The sequence below is a fragment of the Antrostomus carolinensis genome, unplaced genomic scaffold (genome assembly GCF_000700745.2).
Source record: "Antrostomus carolinensis isolate BGI_N321 unplaced genomic scaffold, ASM70074v2 scaffold28274, whole genome shotgun sequence".
Classification (NCBI taxonomy): Eukaryota; Metazoa; Chordata; class Aves; order Caprimulgiformes; family Caprimulgidae; genus Antrostomus; species Antrostomus carolinensis.
Genome location: NW_010313265.1, coordinates 23,530 through 42,936, shown reverse-complemented (window position 1 = coordinate 42,936; position 19,407 = coordinate 23,530). Strand labels below are relative to the sequence as shown.

The window sequence follows — 19,407 nt, the reverse complement described above, 5'->3', positions numbered from 1 at the left end:
ACGATACTAGATTGTTTCAAGGAACTGAGCAGCAAGCTTTTCAGTCATCTGGTTCACATTTGTTTCTATCTATGTATTCCTTGTCACTCTTCCATTGAAGTTTGTTTTCCCTACCATCTTTTCCCAGCCCAACACCAGTTTTTAAGTGTTTTAAAGATTCCCTAGCGTGGTATTAATTGAGTAAAACTTTGTTCTTGACTATGTTTATTTAGGATAAAGTTTCTAGGTGAACAGTTACTTCCATTCAACAGGTGAGAGAAACTCACTATGAAGTAAGACTTTCATTTGGGGTCTTCCCAAGAGCCAACAGGTGAGAGAAACTCACTATGAAGTAAGAAAGACTTTCATTTGGGGTCTTCCCAAGAGCTCTACACCTTCTGGCATAGGCCAGATCTTGAATGATCTATCACTGTATACAAGAAACTTTTTCATAGTCTCTTTAAGTGGTTAGCAAGCTGCCCTCAGCTCGGATGCAGTCTTACCCAGCAGTGCAGTACTTTTCAGAACAACTGCTGTCAGAAAGATCTATAAAGCAACTGCAGGAACCTCTTTCATACTTTTATTCATGCCTTGAGAAGCTTGTACTGGTCACTTTTAAGAGGGCCATCCTTCAATCTTCATTCTTTGAAACAGATTTTGAGGGGTGCTACTCAGTTGCCCACAATGTGAATGCACGTAATTGATTGATACAAGTACAGATCTGAGAAAAATTATTTACCTATAGCTGTTTTTCAAGATGTACTGCTAGACATTAGGTCTTCACAACCTTGTTCTTTTCTTGCTCTGCTCCAAGTCCATTCCATGTTCATGAGGAAGCAAGAGGAAAGGACCTACTTGTGCCCTTCACGCCTTCACTCCTGGAGATCCTGCTATCCTATATGTTCTCTGTCAGCATTGCCTGACTGGAGGCAGTTCACGTGTGAATGTACATTCAGCATACTTATCTTGAAGATCTACAGGTAAGAAACTTCATGCTCTTTTTCCAGTGGAACATGTATGAAGATTATGGACTTTGGAATGGCATCATATATCAACAAATGTAAACTGAGGTAAGCAACATCTCTTTGATGATCTCAAGGAAAAAAGCACAGTTTTCTGTTGATGGGATAGGCACAGCTGTCAGTAACAAGAGCCTCTACTGTTCCTAAAAAAATAAAAAATCTTGCAACCACAGTGTGCATTTTGATATCTGTAATAATCCAAATTAAATGCTTATTTTAACCATGAAAGCTGTTCGCATCATTGCGGTGAAGTGTTTATGTAAAAACCCAAACAAAATTTCTGCAAATTCTAAAACACTGTTGGCGAGGATACTGCAAAAATGTACAGCATTTATTCACATAGAGACAAAAAGGCACAATTCTACTGAATATTTTAACAAAAAATACAGCTGTCTTCAACTAGGTCTTTATAAATACTTCAAAAAAGGAGAAAATAAATACAGGATTGGGCCATGTAATATAAAATAGTCATCTCTACATATACTTTTTATTTCTATCTGTTTCTCTTCATGCACCTTTTTTAATTCATTTCAGCTGAATGGACACCAAAGCTAGGCACATAGTGAGAAATCTTCTGTACAGGGTTTTACAAATGTAATGACAGTTTTCTCAAATTTCTGAAATTAAGATTTATATGCAATATGTATAAATCCTCCATTTAGATTTGTTTGAGTTTATAATCTAACAAATGGCATTCCAGGCAACTTTACAGGAGTTCAGCTAGCCTACAGTTTGACAGAATACACCAATCGTAATCAAAGGTCTCTTGGTCAGTCTGCACAAGGAAAGGTAATACTTAAAAACAGAAATTGAGCAAATGGTTCTATCACAATCAAATACGGGGGTGGGTTTGTATTGTCACTGCTGTACTTACAACACCTCTTCTGCTGAGCACTAAGCATGGGAGGCAAAACTAACCTACAGAGCTGGTCATACTGCAGTCTTCTCAAAGCTTTTTTTGGTTTCAGTTCACCTTAACTTGAAACATTAGAAAGCTTATTAACCTAAACATCGGGGAGCAAAACAGATAAGGCATTAATTCTGCACAACGTTAGCATTCATGATAGTGCAAATTAACAAGGTACCTCTTTCAAAATGCTGTGAGGTTAAATGTTTACTTAAGACTCAAAATTCAGGTTATTCCATCTATGGCTTGACAAACAATTCCCTATATAGTCATGAGCTTCTTTCTTACAGAAAATAACAGTGCCTGTTGGGAAAATGTTGCTGTATATTGAGTAGAACTTGCCTATATTTACCTTTTGTCTATCTGTTGATGTTTGATCAAATAAGTACTTACTTCAACACATCCCAAGCGTGACTACATAATTTCAGATTCACCAGTACCCTGTTTCACCTCTTTTAAGTCATGAAGTTAATCTAACTTCTTGGTACCAGCAATGGTATTTTAAAAGTACACTACCTTACACAAAATTCTCCTTCCTCAAAAGTTTAAGACTTCTGAGTTTTAAAACAAATAATAGGGATGCCTTCTGTTCAAATATTGAATTAAGTGATAACTTGCATAGCAAGATAGGGTGTCAATAAGCCTTTTTTTTTTTTTTTCCCTTCCTTTTTTTGGATTGAATCCTCTGGAAGACTCCATTATGGCAGGATTCCTACTGCGTTTTAAGTGTTCCCTGCTCAAGAAGCAAGGGTCTAACATTAAAAGGTGAGTGGATGTGGTAATGGCAGGCTAAGAGTAGGAAGGGAGCAGGGGAAGGGCTTTTTTTATGCCTGTCTTTCTGTAACACATTGCTCCTTCAACTTTTTCACCAGTACATACCTGACTTACATCTATGCAGAATTCCAAAATTTACAGGCTCCTAACAATCCACTGTTACATGTGCACTGTACTCGGTAAAAAACAGTATCCTAACGCTCTGTTAGCATTATTGCTCATAGCTTATTAGTTATTGCCTTTTGCAATTATTAAAAAAAGTATACAATTAGAATATGAGTTCCCTCTTCCATCAAATCTAGTTCATAATAGAATGATTTTTTTTTTTCTTCATTTGACAGTAAAGAGCTAATCACAATATATTGCCTTTTCATTTTATTCTATTTAAAAATATATATTCATGTCCATTTTAAAGCAACCCTTTAGTGTCATAAGCCTGGCTTTCCCAATACATACCATTAGTGCATATGTGCTGGGCTTTGGGAAATCCTACCGACTAGTGCCTTGAAATTTTTTCCTTGAATTGTCATCATACTCCTGGAGGCAGGTGACTGACTGAACAGTGACAGGTGATTCCATGGGGTGCTGTTACACACCAGCCTGCCCCCTTTCTTGGAACTGAGCCATGAGCTTTCTTCTGTGCTCAGTCCAAGTCTTTTCAAGCTGTTGCACTGTAAGACAGCTGCAGCCCTGACCTGTCCCTTCCACCTTCTCCAGTATAATGTCATAGTTAAATCTGGTCATCTCGTAGGTGTAATTACATGTAAACTCTGGAGCTTACGGAGGGTTCTGAGCTGCCATCTATGCTCAAACTGAATTAAACGGAAAACATTCTTGAGAGAGGAGAAAGACCTACTACCATCCAAGGAAGGTGACCATTTGTAATGGGGTTTAACTGCAGTATGGTTGAACAAGTACGGTTGATTCAGTATACACCAGTTAAATTAAGAGCTTGTGCTTTTCCAGAAGGCAGAGGGTGTCAAATTTTATCAGTGCTTTTTAGCTAAAAGGGATGAATACAGCTCACTTCCCCCTACCCACCCTAGCCCCTTCTAAAAGGTTTTTGTGAGTTATTTTAGTGTTCATCACAAATCCTGTTTTAGTAGTGATGTCATTTCTGTGCTTTTTTAGGAAAGTTGCAAATAAAGGAGATTCAAACTTCTCACAGAAATGGGGGGCAGGGGAGGCAAAAAAAAACAGCTTTAAGTGCATGTAAACATGTTTATACAGCTCAGGAATAATGGGTTATCAATTTGTCAGTCTGTAGCCATGTCTAAGAACTTTCCTCTCTCACACCAATAACTAATGTGGAGTTGGCTTGTAGGCAGTGACTCTACTGACCACAGTGCTGACACCGTTACCCTGTGTCCAGTCAGGATGCCAGGATGCTTCGCCTAATAATGTCCGTCCTTCTGCTGTTTGGACTGAGCCGCTGCTGCCTGCATTTTTTTCCAGCCGCTTCAGTCTCCGAGTCGCTCATTTCAGCATCGGGGATGTACCCATCATTCTCACTGTCAGGTTTTAGCTTGCTTTTTGCCCTGTCCTTCGATGAAACTCTGCCCACACCCAGGTAGGGGTAGCTGGAGTTCTGGTGGCAAGTCTCCTCTGGGCTCTCACCCTGCTGTTGCCTTTCCCCCTTCTTTGGAATTCGGAATCCACCCCAGTTTTTCACTGGGCTCGTGGGTGTCGTAGGCACTTTAACTACTGTCTGATTAGAGTTTACTTTGACAAGACCCCCGTTGCATTTAGGCACTATATCCCTCCGTGTGCCAGGTGCTGACCTACCACCGGAGTGGTTCACAGCCCTTTTATTTTCCGACTGCCTCTGAGAGAGTTCTGTGGGTCTCAGTGGTTTGTGGTTGTGTCTGGAAGTCTTTTCCTTTAGTTCTGCCTTGATCACCTCACACTGTGGACGACTGTCTCTTCGTTTTCTGTGGTCTGGTATAACTACGCCATTTCTCTGCTGTGCTGATACAATCCGTGTTTCCACAAAGGTCTTGTCAAAGTTTAAAAAGGTACCTGTAGCTGCACCGCCTTCCCTTTGGCTGGGCTGCCTCAGCATGGATTTGTTGTCATTCCCAGAGCTGTTTCTTACTCTGTCTCTCTTGTGTGTTTTTTTCATCGAGTGGGTTAGAGATGTGCCCATTTGTTTCCTGAAGAATGCAGAATGCCATTTCAAATCCTCTATCTTGGGGGCATTGGGGCCCAAAGATGGACTATTGAACAACACTGTGTTTTCCATTGAGGAGAATGAGGAAGGCATGCCTAAATGTAAACAAATTAAGTTAAAGTCAAGCAATTCAGTGTCTGGGTTTTGAATGTACCTATTTTAACTCTGTTCCTCATGCCTGACATGTTCTTCAGCATAAGAGGGTGTTTGGCTGCCTCTTCAGCACCGTTACATCACAATTATGTAGCTATGTCATGGTTTCACAACAAGCTGCTATGTGTAGTTTACTTTCCTGTAGCCACGCTGCACCTAATGACAGCTGTTCCAAATATAAATCCTAGCACCGCTGTATCCACTAACACAAAGAAACTCTTCAGAGAGGGGAGAAAAAGCAACCAGCAAGTGGGTCTGATTGATTCTGTCTAAAATGTGGTTTATTAGTTACTGAATACTTCAAAGACAATCTAGTTAATGCAGTAACTTTGAAGTTACTCATCTTTCTGGAAAAAAAAAACCAAAACAAAACAAAAAAACCCAACCTACTGTTAATGAGATTAGGCAGGAAAAAACATGTTGTTTTAAAAAGAGTGCTACCTTTTCAAAACTCCTTTCTTTAAACTGCCATCTATGATGCAGAGAAACACATACTAAACACTAATGCAGCAGCACTAATCAACCACAGCCTTACTAGGTACCGTAATGGCAATAGAATGTAAGTGGTCTCTCTGTCATGAAAAGTCATTAAAGAATCAGACCAGAAAGGATCTGAAGCAGCAAGCCATTCAGTGGCCCATGGATAAGAACACAGACTTAGCAGTTTCTACAGCAATGTGGCCACCACTATTGCTGCACGTATTCTGTCTTCCAATCTGCTGATGCATGGTGGACTACACAAGATTTTAATGAGGATAAATGAGGTCCTGTTTACCCTTCAAAATTAGTCATCGGCCTGTAATGAAACTTTTCAATGCTTGTGCCTGTAGTCTTATGTGAAGAAGATAACACTGAAGCATACCTGAAGCTCTTTCTTGTTCCAACTGCTTTGCGTAGATATTAAATATCTGTTCTTGAACTCTGCAAACGGATCTCTTGATTTTTTCCCTTCGGGTCACCATGTAAGTGAGATTCCGCACCTAGAACACATCAATTGATGAGTTTTACAGGAACTGTGTTTCTAAATGTTGTCAATCTGTGTTTTGAATTAATTCCGTTTAAGTACAATACACTTATTTAAGTTTTAACCTTCTTCAACATACTTCTTAGAAAAGAGTCTTAAATACCATCTTATTGACAGATTATTCCATCAGATTTGGGAGGGCCACAGCACAGAAGTAACCTCTGTGAACAGCTGAATCGTGTGTGTGTGTACATATATATATATGTATGTGTGTGTGTGTACATATACATATATACACACACACACACACACATGCACACAGAGAAGATCTAGAGAAATCATGGAAATGCTTGAACTAGCCTAGCATCATTTGCGTCTTACTGTTTAAGACAACAGAAGATTACACTTCATTAATAGCATGAAAACGTGGAGAGCTATTCAACAGCATCAGTCTTTCCGATGACCCTGCCATTGCAGTACGATTGATCAAAATGAAGGCAGTCCAGTCCATTCATGGCATGACACAGGGGAGGTAGCAGGGACTGGAAACAGTAACACAATTATTAGTTATTTTTATTATAGAAACTACATTTCTACCCTTAAAATGTGACTGTCCAACCTAGAGAGCTGTCTGAGTTTCACAACCACCCCTCTCCTAGACCTCAGAAATTACTTCTTTCCCAGATGACTCACAGAGCACTATATGTGGGTGTTGCCAAGGCTCTTCGCTTAGTTCTGTGTAGCTGCACACCGCGTGGTGCCCTGTGGATTACAACCTTGTAGGCTGATCTCACAACCATGTAGGAGGAGACCTTTAACAAGTGTGACTGGTTTTGCTATGATCCTGCTATTTAAGGCTTCCAGTCCCAGGACAGCCAGTACTTCAAGTAACTGTCACTACTCTGTGGATTTGAATTAGAAGGGATTTGTCTAGCCTGGTACCCTTTATGAAACAGCCCATGACCTTTTGTTCTTTGCTTTGTCTGTGCCAAGCTGCACAACAGATGCATCCAGTCCACAGAAGAACCTGCTTCGTTAGGTGAACTGGAAGACATGATTTTAAAAATCTAGATGGATGACACTGTTGCTTATGTCATTCATAATCAAGTCTACCCAGACTTTATCTTGAAGAGGAGAAAGAAACGTAGGCCTCATTTTATTTTTTTTTAATCCAAGTTATCTTGGATGTACAACAAGTGGGAACAACAGAGTAGTAAAATATTAAAAATATCACTAGAATGATCTATCCTGTTTTGACATCACACTTAAAAATGGGAAAAATAACATACAGAATAATTTAAGATCCAGAGAGCATACTGACAAACTCATTTAGCTGATCAAAGAGAAGATTAGCAGAAATCTTGAGTGCAAAGAGCAGAAAAAAAAGATACTTGGTAACAGTTATCACACTGAGCTAGAGAAGGGTTGTGGGCTGGAAGCTGCAACAAGTCATTAGGAGACTAATTAGCCACTGAGAATCCTTTACAAAAGATGTAGTAGATGCATGAGCACCTGCTGTCCTGATTTAAAGACTAGACAGTATTCTGGAAGAACCCACAGGTTACTGAGGCTGAAATAGGACCTCCTAAGCCAGGTTCTGTATGTGGCCTACACAAGCCACATGCTATATGGATGTGAAAAAACTAAAATAATTTCAGTACTTTCTGGCTCTAACATATCTAAAACTCTACTAGTTAACCCCCCCAAAAAACAAACCACCAAAAACCCCCCAAAAAACCCAAAAAGGAAGGAATTCAGATTGTTACAGGATCAGATGTACTTAAGATAAAGCACCACTACTGAACTGTTCTTTAAACATTCAAAACCTCACTGAGTGGAGTCTCTGAAACCTACTACACAGACAGTCCAGTGACGTCATCCTACTGTGCTGCATCAACACATCTGCTCCAAATCAAGGCAAGTTTATAATCTTTTCTTTCTTGTGCACCAGATGAAAGGAGCAGAGAAAGCCCTTAAAGGCTAAAAAAGCTCCAGCTGGAGGTTGCAGTACTGTCCACAGCCATCAGTATTAATCAGTCAAAAAGTATAAGCAGAAATACGACAATACAGTCATAAGAAGACTGGATACTACAAGCCAAGACCTGCTGGCCCTGTGAACTAACCCTCTATTTGACAAGGGTAATTGGTGTGCTCTGTAGAAATTTAGTGTTAATGGTCTTTTCTGACAATACAACTTTGTGTTAAGACGCAGCATGGAGTGCCTGCAATAAGTGAGAGCGTAGTTTGGAAACTCGGCTAACAGAGGCTAGCACACCTCGCAGGCGCAGGCAGTGCAGTGGCTTACCCGCTCTAGATCCTGCCGGAGGTGTGTGAAGAGCTGCAGTCTTCTGAATAGAACATCCTGTTCCTGTTTAGCCAGATTGTCCTCTTCATCCTTCTTTGGGGTAATCAAAGGCTTATTGAAGTTGGCTTTTCTCTTCAGCTTCCAGTACTGGTAAAGGAATTCCACTGGCTCCTCAGGCAGCCGCAGCACTTTAGCCACTTCCAAAGACTCAACAAATGTGTAGAACTCATCCTCCAGCTGCTGGAGCTTTTGCTTGCGGAGGCTGACTCTGTGGGCCTCCTCCTGGTTTTGATCCATGCCGTGGAAAGGGTCAACGTGGGCAGGAAGAGACCTGTCCTGAATCCCATTCCTGTTCTCCTGGTCTGGGCTTTCACTGAAAGTCTCATCATCCACTTTCTTGGTGGAGCTGTGCTTGGGACAGTATGACTTAAATTTCACCTCATCATTCTCTGCCAGTATGGTCTTCATCTCCAAGCCACAGTCAAACGCACAGGTGACATGAAAGGCTGTTCTGCAGTTCTTCACAGAACACTACAGAAATTAAATTAAAATTAATCTAATATAAATTTAAGAAGCCACACTGCCTAAAACTGTTCGAGCAGCCAGGACCGCTTTGGAAGAACAACCCTGTTACTGCACTCTGCTTCTAAGCTGCGTGTACTTTCTTGCTCTCTTTTTATTAGGTTTATAATTTAGTCCTTTCAGGCCAGGCAACGATCAAGTGGCCCAGTGGGACAGGAGTGGTTCACCCTTCCCTAGCCAAATCACACTATTCAATAACCAGCAAATCCACAAGAGGAATGTTCTTACTATCACTGGAGCCATTCATGTAAGGCAGTGTTACACAAAGGAAAACGTTCCCCCTTTGGCTGTGCCAGCATGAAAGAGAGGGAAAAACATCTCGGTGGCTCCAGGCCAGTCTAATACTTCTAATTAAAAGTCTTTCCCAGCACCTGGATCCACACTACCCAAAAGGCCTCAACCAAGGGAATTTTTTTTCCCGGGATCCCAATTTTATAATGTCAAATATTAAATCACTGTCAATCACTAGTTCACTGACTATGGCCTTCACTTCACCTGGGAGATGAGGAGAAGAGGAAATGCAATTTTTGTTACTTTTCTTGCCTCACAGTGAACCCAGCCATCATGGAGTGATGGGCACCAGTTCAGCTGATTTAGCACTTCATTTCAATGATATGTAACTTTCTCTTGCAAAATGCTGTCATAGCTATCACCAGCCACAAACTGAAAGGCTTATATATATGTATATATACACACACACACACGATTTTGTATCAACTCCTACCTCTGCCTCCAGTGAAAAGAATTTGAAGTGGAAATGAACGTTAGTGCTATCAACTAGGAGGAAACAAAACTATGCTTAACTCAAGCCATCTAACCTTAAAGAGAAATGAATAGCACTAGGATATTTATCCAGTACTTTGTAAAGAAGCCAAATATCTTTGTCCTCTGGGTTTTCCTGCTCAGGTTGACTCAGCAGCCAGATGGCATATAAAGGTACAACAGAGTTTTAACTGCAGAAGTTTCAAATGACCATTCTTTAATAAAATCCACATATAAAAGTAATTTTAAAATACCAAAGCATCTTTTGCCCTTTCCTCTTTACTAACAAGCAGGGCAAAAGCAGCCCAATTGTAACAGTAGAGAAGAGCACTTTAATTTCCAAGCTGCTGTTGTTTAGAATAATTAGCTCTTAGTGTGGCTAATGTTTTATTGGAAGAAGGGAAGGTCTGTCTCATCTGAAGGAAATCTGCTGAACACGGGAGAATATGCAGCCTCATTTTTCCCAGCTTACTGCAGCTACTCTCTGCCCAGCCTGACACATACTTACAGCTGACAGCTTTTCTAATTGTTGTGCACATCTCCTAACATCTCTGGAGGATCTCTCTCTCTCTCTCAGTTCCTCTAGTTAATGATACTTCCTTTCTATTGCAGTGGCTTTGTATAATGTTCTTTTCTGCTGTATAAAATTTCACAACACAAATCTAAATTATTTCTCACTGCTAGCTTTAATGATACCAAGAGTTACACAACTCCTACAAAATGTCAAGCAAAACTGTAATTTTTTGTCTCTTGCCCACAATTTCATAGAACTGTCTGAAGTGGCAGCTGTTGTGCCTGCCTGTCATCCTGTGTCATCACTAGAAGGGAGGAGGTGGTATAAGAAGAAATATGAAAGGACACTGCCCTGCCCTGCCCTCCCCTCCACACTATGTACTTATGTGTGTGTGTATGTGTGTGTGTGTATACACATACATATATATATAAATACTCAAGTGTTCAACTTAAACTACTACAAGTTACCCCTCAGAGCAGGTCTGGAGAATAGGCCAAACAGTTTCAACTACAAAACTGCTGCCAAGAGGAAGGGGACAGCTCTGCAAGGAGGTAATACGATTGCAAATTTATATGCTGTGGATAGATTTATTCTTTCTACTTAACATTTACGATTTTATACATTCCTTATGGAAATGGACTGATAGGTTTCACTGGAACTGCTGCTGCATTGATGTTTTACAACTTTTTCTGGCAACCTCATTAAATGACTCGGAGCAGAGGCAAAAAGGAAATGGATAAAAACTGATTTTAAAAAAAGTGTAGGACTTTTTCTTTCTTAATGCTGGTCTTACCATCATGGACTTTTTATGAGACAGTAATATCTTCCTACCTGTCTCAGGGAGCTTTCTGAGGATCATTTTGATGAAACACATGAAGCACTTTGAAGGTCAAGAGCATTATGACAATACTAAGCTACATTTTATTGTCTTTTTCTACACAATCACAACACTGCCCTAAATGGGTCACTTGGCCTTACTCTCATCATTTGTTCTCAAGTAAGGTAGATCAAAGTTATGTCTGAGGAAACCAAGTATCTCCTCCTTCAAAAATCTGGGGCTTGGTAATGTGTTTTCTCAACCTCTCTAGATTTTATAATTGCTCTTAAAATTATTATTTAAAATTTCTGAGTGATTTTCCATTGTAAAGGATCTGCAAGTGCTTTACAGCTAACAGCCCAATATAAATATGCACATGAAACCACACTGCCCAGTCTCAAACACTGGTGCAGATCAATTTAGTTATTTAACAGCAACAATTCACAGGCTACAGGGAGAAAGGCTGAATCCAAAACCAGCTGAAACTGCAGAGAGAATTTCAGAAGTATGCAGTGAGACAAACTGGCACTGACCCAAGAATGTGAGTTGTTGGTATCAAACAAATGGCTTTATAGTTTACTGCATACAGAAATCATTCTTTTTGGAACTATGAAGACTAGACATTTGTTTTGATTCTTCCCCATCTTGCTGTTTTGGGAAGTCATCATCCCTGAGCTCAAGTATCAGAACGATAATGTGGTACTACTCCTACAGCAGTGTGAGCTGCGAAACACACCCAGGAGTTTTTTTCCCCCCTTGGAAATACCAAGAGCTCCAGAATCTACCCGCAGCCAGTGGAGGAAATGGAGCTCATTTCCTCAGCTTGTGACTTGCTTGTATCTCGGGGCAGACCAGTCAACAATCTGTTTCTTTCCTACTGCTCAAAAAAGCCTAATATGAAATGATCAGATATTCTCCTCAGCAACTTAATATCTGGACTAGTAGTTACAGAAAAAATAGTTATAGCCAAAGCAGTCCAGTTAAGTAGTACCTAAAATGAGAAATTCAAAGCTACAAACTAGCTTTTATCATCAAAGTGAAGGTGTTCACTTCCACTGACTTCACTGAGAGGTGGGCATGCTCAGCACCTTAAAAATTCACGTCGTTACAGGAAATACTCAGCTCCAACTTGTCTTAGAAGTCACTAAATAGGGACTAGCAGACAGGTTTGAGCACAGAAGCTTTGGTTTTGTATGTGGTACATCACAGAAATATAGTTTTCTTCCTCTACTCAACAACATTTAAGTTGTATTTCAGTGTACTAATAAATGTATCAGCTTATGTACAAATTAAGAAGTCTTAAAGGATGACCTGGCTATTATTATTATTACTAAAGTAAGAGCACACTAACAGTCAAAAGCACTTTGTGTGCAATTAAGTACATGATAACAAGCAGGAAATCAAAGAAAGTTTACTATGAATATACATTTTGTGTATCTACTAAAAACTGACAAAACATGCAGATATTTGTGCAATTAAATTACCTGTATAGAAGCTCCAACTTTTTCATTACAAAGACTGCACACCAGTGCCCATCTACTGCTAGGAATGTGAGAAACCTTTGTAATGGGCTCCATTTTTTCTGGGCTTCCAATGCTCACCTAAGAGAAAAAGGGTTAAAAAACATAGAGTGACTATTACACTGTTAACTGAAAAGTGAAACAATTTTACCAAATAATTCAAATTCCTTGTGTGCATATGCAAAATTAGCATGTTCCAAGTTTCTCAGTTTATAAGGAAATTAAAAAATTAAAATCCCTATTTCAAAAAAGATCAGTTCGTCATTACATGAACAGAACAGTTTCAAGATGAAATCCACCAATTTAAAATTATCATACAGGATAAATATTTTTATTCTAAGAACCCACAGGAATTTTTGCTGTCATATTCAAACCTTCCTGATTCACCTTTAATGTTCTGTTCTTAAAATAAGACAGTACTTTGTGTGTTTGTTACATGAGCTTTGCCAGCAGGCCTACCTTGGTTGACTATTATTTTCTTTACAGATGATGCTTCATGTTGCCAGACTTCACATCTAATTGAAAATCTTTTATACTGTCTTCCTAAGAAGTACCATATATATACTACACTCAGTGTAGCAACATGCACTGGGTTGAACAATGTTTTTGACAGATTTCTTCTCTCCCAGAATCACTGCAGCCCTGAACTCCCAGAGGATTGGCACCTACCTCTGGAATCCACAGAGCACAGCTAACATGGACCCACTTTGTGCCACTCCGGGTTGGCTTCATGGCACCACCCTTCTTGGGACATAGCAAACACTTGGGCTGAACGCCAAGCGCGCACGTCCTGCACAGCCAGCTGCCTTCTGGCACCTTCAGGATCCCGTAACATGCCTGCATTCCCATGTACAGAAAGGGGAAAGAAAACAAAGGAAACAACATGTATTTCTGTTACTTTTTAGCTGTTTACATGTAGCCTCTCACAACTCTCAAAATGTTCTTGCGGAGGATCTCAAGATGCTTTCATAAGCTAAGCCAATCACATTACCCATTCATTCCCCAAAAAGATCATTCAGTGAAAAAAGCAGAAGCCATGACCAACTGCAAAAAAACACTGCCCAATTCAATTGGGAAAATGAAGAATCTGTTTGCCAGCCCAAAGAGGAAGGGCACTCCCAACAGACAACCCTGCCAGCAGTGAGCTAGGATGAAGTTCCATACCACAAACACTATACATAACAGGAACTGGATTGTATCTAATTCAAAAGGCAAGAAACGTTATTCCAAAGCATTGGGTTTTACTTCTTATTCAGAGGGAAACGTGCAGAAAAGCAACTAATTAAGATCACTTATTTCAGAAGACTGCATCTTTATGGAGACCTTTGTCCAAATTATTGTCAATTTAACCCTCGTAAGTTTCAGATTTGATGCTATCAGTGACTAAGGATCAAAGAACCACTGTAAGTCTAAAAATGTCCACTTCATTCTTGAGTATCTTGCAAAATAGCCATTTTTACCTTGTAGTTGTCATAGGCATATTTCTTCATCATTAGTACAAATGCATTTAAGTAACACATGCAAGAAAATGCCATTCTTGCTCATTGGACAACAGTTTTCCAAACACTGAATGACAAAGCAAACTTCCAACAGCTGGGAAGGAAGGACAGGCTGATAGGAAGGCAACTGCCACAGCAAGAAGCATCCATGGAAACAGATACATTAAAATTGTATCTGTTCTTTCATACTAAGAATTCTTGACTGCCATAAAGAGGTGGCACATAATAGTGCTTCATTAGCTTAGCTCAGGTCACTAGGTTCTCCATTAAATTAAAATAACTATAATAAATCCCACCTGTGATGGCCTGAAAGTTCTTTTTCCCCCTCCCTGCTGAGCCTAAGTTGGTGATACTAAAGGTGTGTTAGCCCCAGAAGTGTGGAGAAGGAGAGGAAAAGAATACAGCAAGAAAAGTGATGGGGTGAGAATGTACAATACACCTGTGTATGTCTTGGGGAGGCTATTCCTTACCTTGTAACTTCCTCCACACAGGCACAATACCACGCTTAACCCTCTTAGCATGACATTTCTAGAATTACATGTAACAATTCTCCTTCTCAATTGGGTAATTTCTGAATTCATCCCACCACTCGGTGGTGAGCTCTGCAAGAACTTAACAGATCAATGTCAGTCACTGGAAAAAAATCCAACCTGTTACCTTTAAAGGTTTGGATAAGTTTCTGTCACCATCCCTACACCCCCCCTACTGTGCCCTGGTCACCATACCTGGTGCACGCAAATATTGCATTTGTCACAAAACACCATTTCGTTGCCATCTTCTCCATCTGGAGACTGACAGACATCACAGACAACATCTTCGTCGTATTCAATCCCAAGTCCTTCTTCCGTCTCTATAGCATGGCTCATGTTATCATAGCATCGTTGTTCAAACTCCTCCAGGACCCTTTCCATCGTGTACTCATCCAGCTCAGGCATCCCTGGGAAACAGGAGTTGTTACTTATTTAAAGGAAAGAATGATCACCACCACCACAACTCCAGCTTCTTTTTTCAACAGCTGAGTAGATACAGTTGGCCCCCACATGTGCACATGTCATTCTTTGAGAATCATGCCTCTTCCAGCATAAACTAGGGAAATTGTAAAAAATAAAAGTCAAAGAAGTCTTGTAACTGTATTAAACTAATAGAAGCAGAGAATCCAAACCACTCTTTCAAAATCCTGAGAAAAACTTTCAAAAACTGATTTGGGCTTCCTGGTCTTGTTCTCATTTTTCCATGTGGGACAGCACTGTCTATGGCTTTTGCTTCAACTTTTCAACCCAGATGTTGACACTGGTGAAAGATTTGAGAGTGTTTTGAACCAAAAGTGATGAGGGCAGACGGAGGAAATCAATGACAAGTTCTGTTATGACACAGCAAACTTGCAGCTTCCAACAATAGTTGTTTTTTTACGAGTTCCAACACAACAGCGTACAACCCCATCAGACCCTACTACACCAATAAATTAGTTTGTTTTAAAAAGTCAAAACCACAGTTGTTAATAAATGCAACATCTGAACTGGGATTTGGTCTTTTCAAACAGCAGCCATCAGAAAATTATTCATGACACCAGAGCTATGGACTGATTATAGTGTTCTATAATTAAAATTTATTAATTATATTAAATTACTATTATAGACCTGAAAAAGTATCTATTATAGAAGCAGTAAGAAAAATATCAAAAAAAGAGCAGAGTGCTTCCCCCTCTGGCTTCCATCTCCCATTTGCCATGACAATCAGCTGCCTGTAATACTTCCAACCTTTACTACAAAATGATGCCACACAAACACCTGTGAAACCAAGAAAGTTATGCTACTGCAAACATTCTCCTCTTGCAAAGTCAGTTTAGCACAAGAACTTCCATATACTTAAATCACTACAGTGAAGCACAGGCTTAGGATATCCTGTTTTTTGTCTAATTCCCATTACCTAACGTTTACTGTGACATACAAAAGATGGCAACCTTATGATGTGTGTTTTAAGAAGAAAATCCTCCCTTTGGTTCTCCCTGTGAATAACTGAGCCACAAATTCCAAAAGAAAAAAACCTCTCTAGCTCCTCCAGATCAGAAGACAAACACTCTACAAAAGTACTTCCAGCTTCCCTTACTGACAGGTAAATCCTTGCAGCAGAGACCAATACATCCCATACTACCCACACTGAGTAGCTGAAAGGTAGCAAGAGGGAACTTCCAAAATCCTGCTGATGAAAGAGAGTGAATTTTGCCCTGCAGCCCAGCCAACCAGACAATGGCAGGTTTTCAACCAGTTTGCAGCTAAATTCTAACCTCAGGATTGCTATCACTTTATAAAAAACCCTTAGAGATATGTCATTGACTGTGCATTTATGAAGGTTAAGAAAAGGGAATAAAGAGGCTGCAGCTTCAGTTCAAATGTTTACATTCATTCCTTTAAAGACAGAATATACACTTTCAGTACCTGAAGTGCTCCAACAGATATCAAAGAAAACGCAGGGAATTCATAGCTGCAGGGACACCATAAAGGAAGTGCTACAACTACAGATCAGGAAATATTTCACTTTTAAAATGCCCATTAAGAGTACCTGTAGATTGTAATGTCTGATCAAGCACCCAGGTAGGTATTTCAAGACCCACAATGCACTGCCTGGTACTGACAGAAGCATTTCCTTCCCTCTGCATACAGCAAAACTGAGTGGATACAGATTCAAAGCAAATGAACTACAAGAAACTACACTAAAACACAACATCAAAGATCAGAGCTGTCAAATTCTAACTGTTCAGTGTTCTGTGTGCAATGTCTGCTTTTGAAGGTTGTATTGATGTAGCAGAATGGCTACCACAGGGCTTCATGCACAGGTACAAATCTGTATGATGAAGAGCCCCTCTTGTGTGCTTTATCACTTTATCCACATTGGATAGGTGGCTATCAATTACAAATCATAAAAAGTATTTCTAATTTTTCTTTGAAGAAAGCTAAGGGGACTTGCTGCTGCTGTTTTCCTGAAGATAACCGGAAAGGTAACCTAAACTCTTGAATCATGAACTGTTTTGAAATCATCTAAGCCCAATGCTAAGCCTGAGCAGGCCTGACTTGAGATCTGGAAAAAAGGCTTGGGTAAGAGACCAGATCAAGGCTGGTTCCTCCATTTCTTCCATATGTGGGTTTAAAAAGAAGAAACTTTCAGAGAGTTATAAATAGCCAGTCTGTGGTTTACCAAGTCTTGAGTCACGCCACATATGGACTACAGCCAGGTAAAACACGTATGACTAGCCTCTAACCCAAAGCAGGGAACTGCCACAATGCTAAAACAAAAGTCAACAGTGTTCAGCAACGTGTTCAAACTTCTCTCTGGCACAGCATCTTTTCCCTTACCTAACAATGCAGTAAAAGTTCTGTGTGGACTTACATCCTCTTCAATTCCATTTAAATCCTCTCCTGAAGTACACACCTTACCAAAGAAATGTTCCTGTTCTTGCCCTGCTCCCCTGCCCCTTCCCCCACACAAGCCATCCTGTAAAAAAGGGAACAGTTGCTCCCTTTGTGACAGCTCCTTTTCCCCCTTCAGAACTGGAGCACGTGGTCACAGTAAGGTTTGGGAGGTTCCCCCAATGAATCACTGCGGGAATTCCTTACCATCTAATTTCCTGCACAATTCAGCTGGCATAGGTTCTCTAAATCTCCCAAGACACCTTGTCTACCTTCTTTGCACTGAACATTAGCTAAAAAGATGATATGGATATGAATTTAAAAAGAAAAATCTAACTGGAAAAACTACCTGAATGGTCTCCCTGATGTTCTCTTCAAGGACCTTGATGGCAAAATGGGAATTTTGTGAGAATTCCCTTGTGAAATGGAAAGCAGCAGAGAAAAAAAAACATGTGGCCAGATTCTGTCCCAGTCTAAGCAGATACAACTCAGCAGTTATGAAAGCAGGTATCTTAGGGCTTTATCACATCAGGTCTGGTTTCCCATGGCCACCCCAACTCATATGACTACTATCTTTTCATAACTCTATTATCTCTTCCCACTGCTGCCCTCCCTCAAATTATTCTTAAGATTGCCAGCTTTAAAAAACAAAAACAAAACCAAAAAAACCCACAAGCACTCATTGCTCACCCATTTCTTTGAATTCTTCATTGGCAAGTTGCAACCATGCTACATCCACATCATTGAGATCGTAGCGACACACACTGTCTGCTAAGGTTCGAATGTCAACATAGCCCAGCTCTCGAGGCTCCAAACCTGACGAAACAATATACTTCCTGGGACGTGTAAATGTGACAGCTTTCGTCTCAGACACAACTCTAAAACAAACAGACAAGCAGACATCAGGTATGCTGGGTTGCCAAGAGATTTGTTTCTAAAGAATTCAAAATGCATCATCCTAAGTGACTAACAACCATCAGCAATCATCAAAGCATCTAAGCAATCATCTTGCACCACTGAGATGGGAAGAGAAAAAAGGACTGCACTTTCATAGCAGATCGGCTGTATTCCAAGAAATTAACTGGAGTTGTCTAGAAACCCAATTCATTACCAGAATTCTAAATAAAATGAGAAGATTAGAGGATAGAGCTGTGCTTACTCTTACCTGAAATTCACACTTGTTTAATGCTAGAGTAGGAACACTGTATTTTTGTAGTGATGGCTGCCATATACACAGATGTTCACCTACTTTAAGACTTTTTTTTTAAATCAATCTGTTTACTGGAATACCAAGATCAAGAAAATTCAATGAAAAAAAGGAGTATTTCCTACTGCATTTGAAGTTTTCTTTCTTACAGTATGTTTGGTTTTTGGGTTTTTTTGTATGTGTGTGTGTAACTACAGAACTCCCATCTTTGTGAAATTCAGAAGACCTTTCCACGGAGATTCAGTAATTTGCACTAGCAAATCCTGGGTCTGCATTTCCTCTTTCACAGTCACTAGTGTCATGCTGGGCCAAGTACAAATATTAATCAGCTGCTGCTGAAACTACCTTCTCTCAGGTTTTGGAGGCTCCAGTTAGCCAACAACCAACCACAAAAGCATATTTTAGCTGCAAGCCAACTGAAATTTTGTTCAACCACAGGCATCGGTTCAGGAAACAGTAAAGTACCAACAGCACATAACTTGTTCTAGGTCAGATTCCTGCAATGCCCCAACTTTGCAAAGCCATAAGCTGGGGGCAAAACCACCCAATTCACAAAGCACAGCAGTCATTCTAGCAGCAAGCTGGTGACTTATCTCCAGACAGCAAGATAACTCTGTCCACCTGCAGCACAGTTCTCTCAGTACATTGCACCTTCTCTTAGTTAACTGCACAAACTGAAATCCAGTTTGGATGAAACCCACTTCACAATGTAACACTGGTACCTCCAGGAGTGACAGGCCACACTGCCAAATGACTGCCTCCTGCAGCACCAGCGTTGATGAGTTTTTGGTGCTCTACTGCTACAAGGGAGGAAGGAGATAGCACTAC

General features: G+C 40.2%; 1 protein-coding gene across 1 annotated transcript in view; it reads right to left on the bottom strand.

The window, feature by feature from the left end:
* Positions 1-3,838: 3,838 nt before the first annotated feature.
* The window catches only part of JADE1 (jade family PHD finger 1), a gene marked incomplete at its 5' end in the record, with an annotated part of 37,714 nt that continues 22,145 nt past the window's right edge, over positions 3,839-19,407 (bottom strand). Inside the window, 7 exons of the mRNA XM_010167308.2 lie at positions 3,839-4,947; positions 5,868-5,985; positions 8,275-8,805; positions 12,434-12,550; positions 13,139-13,306; positions 14,694-14,905; positions 18,063-18,250. Of these exons, the coding sequence (XP_010165610.2) occupies positions 4,055-4,947; positions 5,868-5,985; positions 8,275-8,805; positions 12,434-12,550; positions 13,139-13,306; positions 14,694-14,905; positions 18,063-18,250 (2,227 nt within the window). The remainder of the gene's footprint in view (positions 4,948-5,867; positions 5,986-8,274; positions 8,806-12,433; positions 12,551-13,138; positions 13,307-14,693; positions 14,906-18,062; positions 18,251-19,407) is intronic.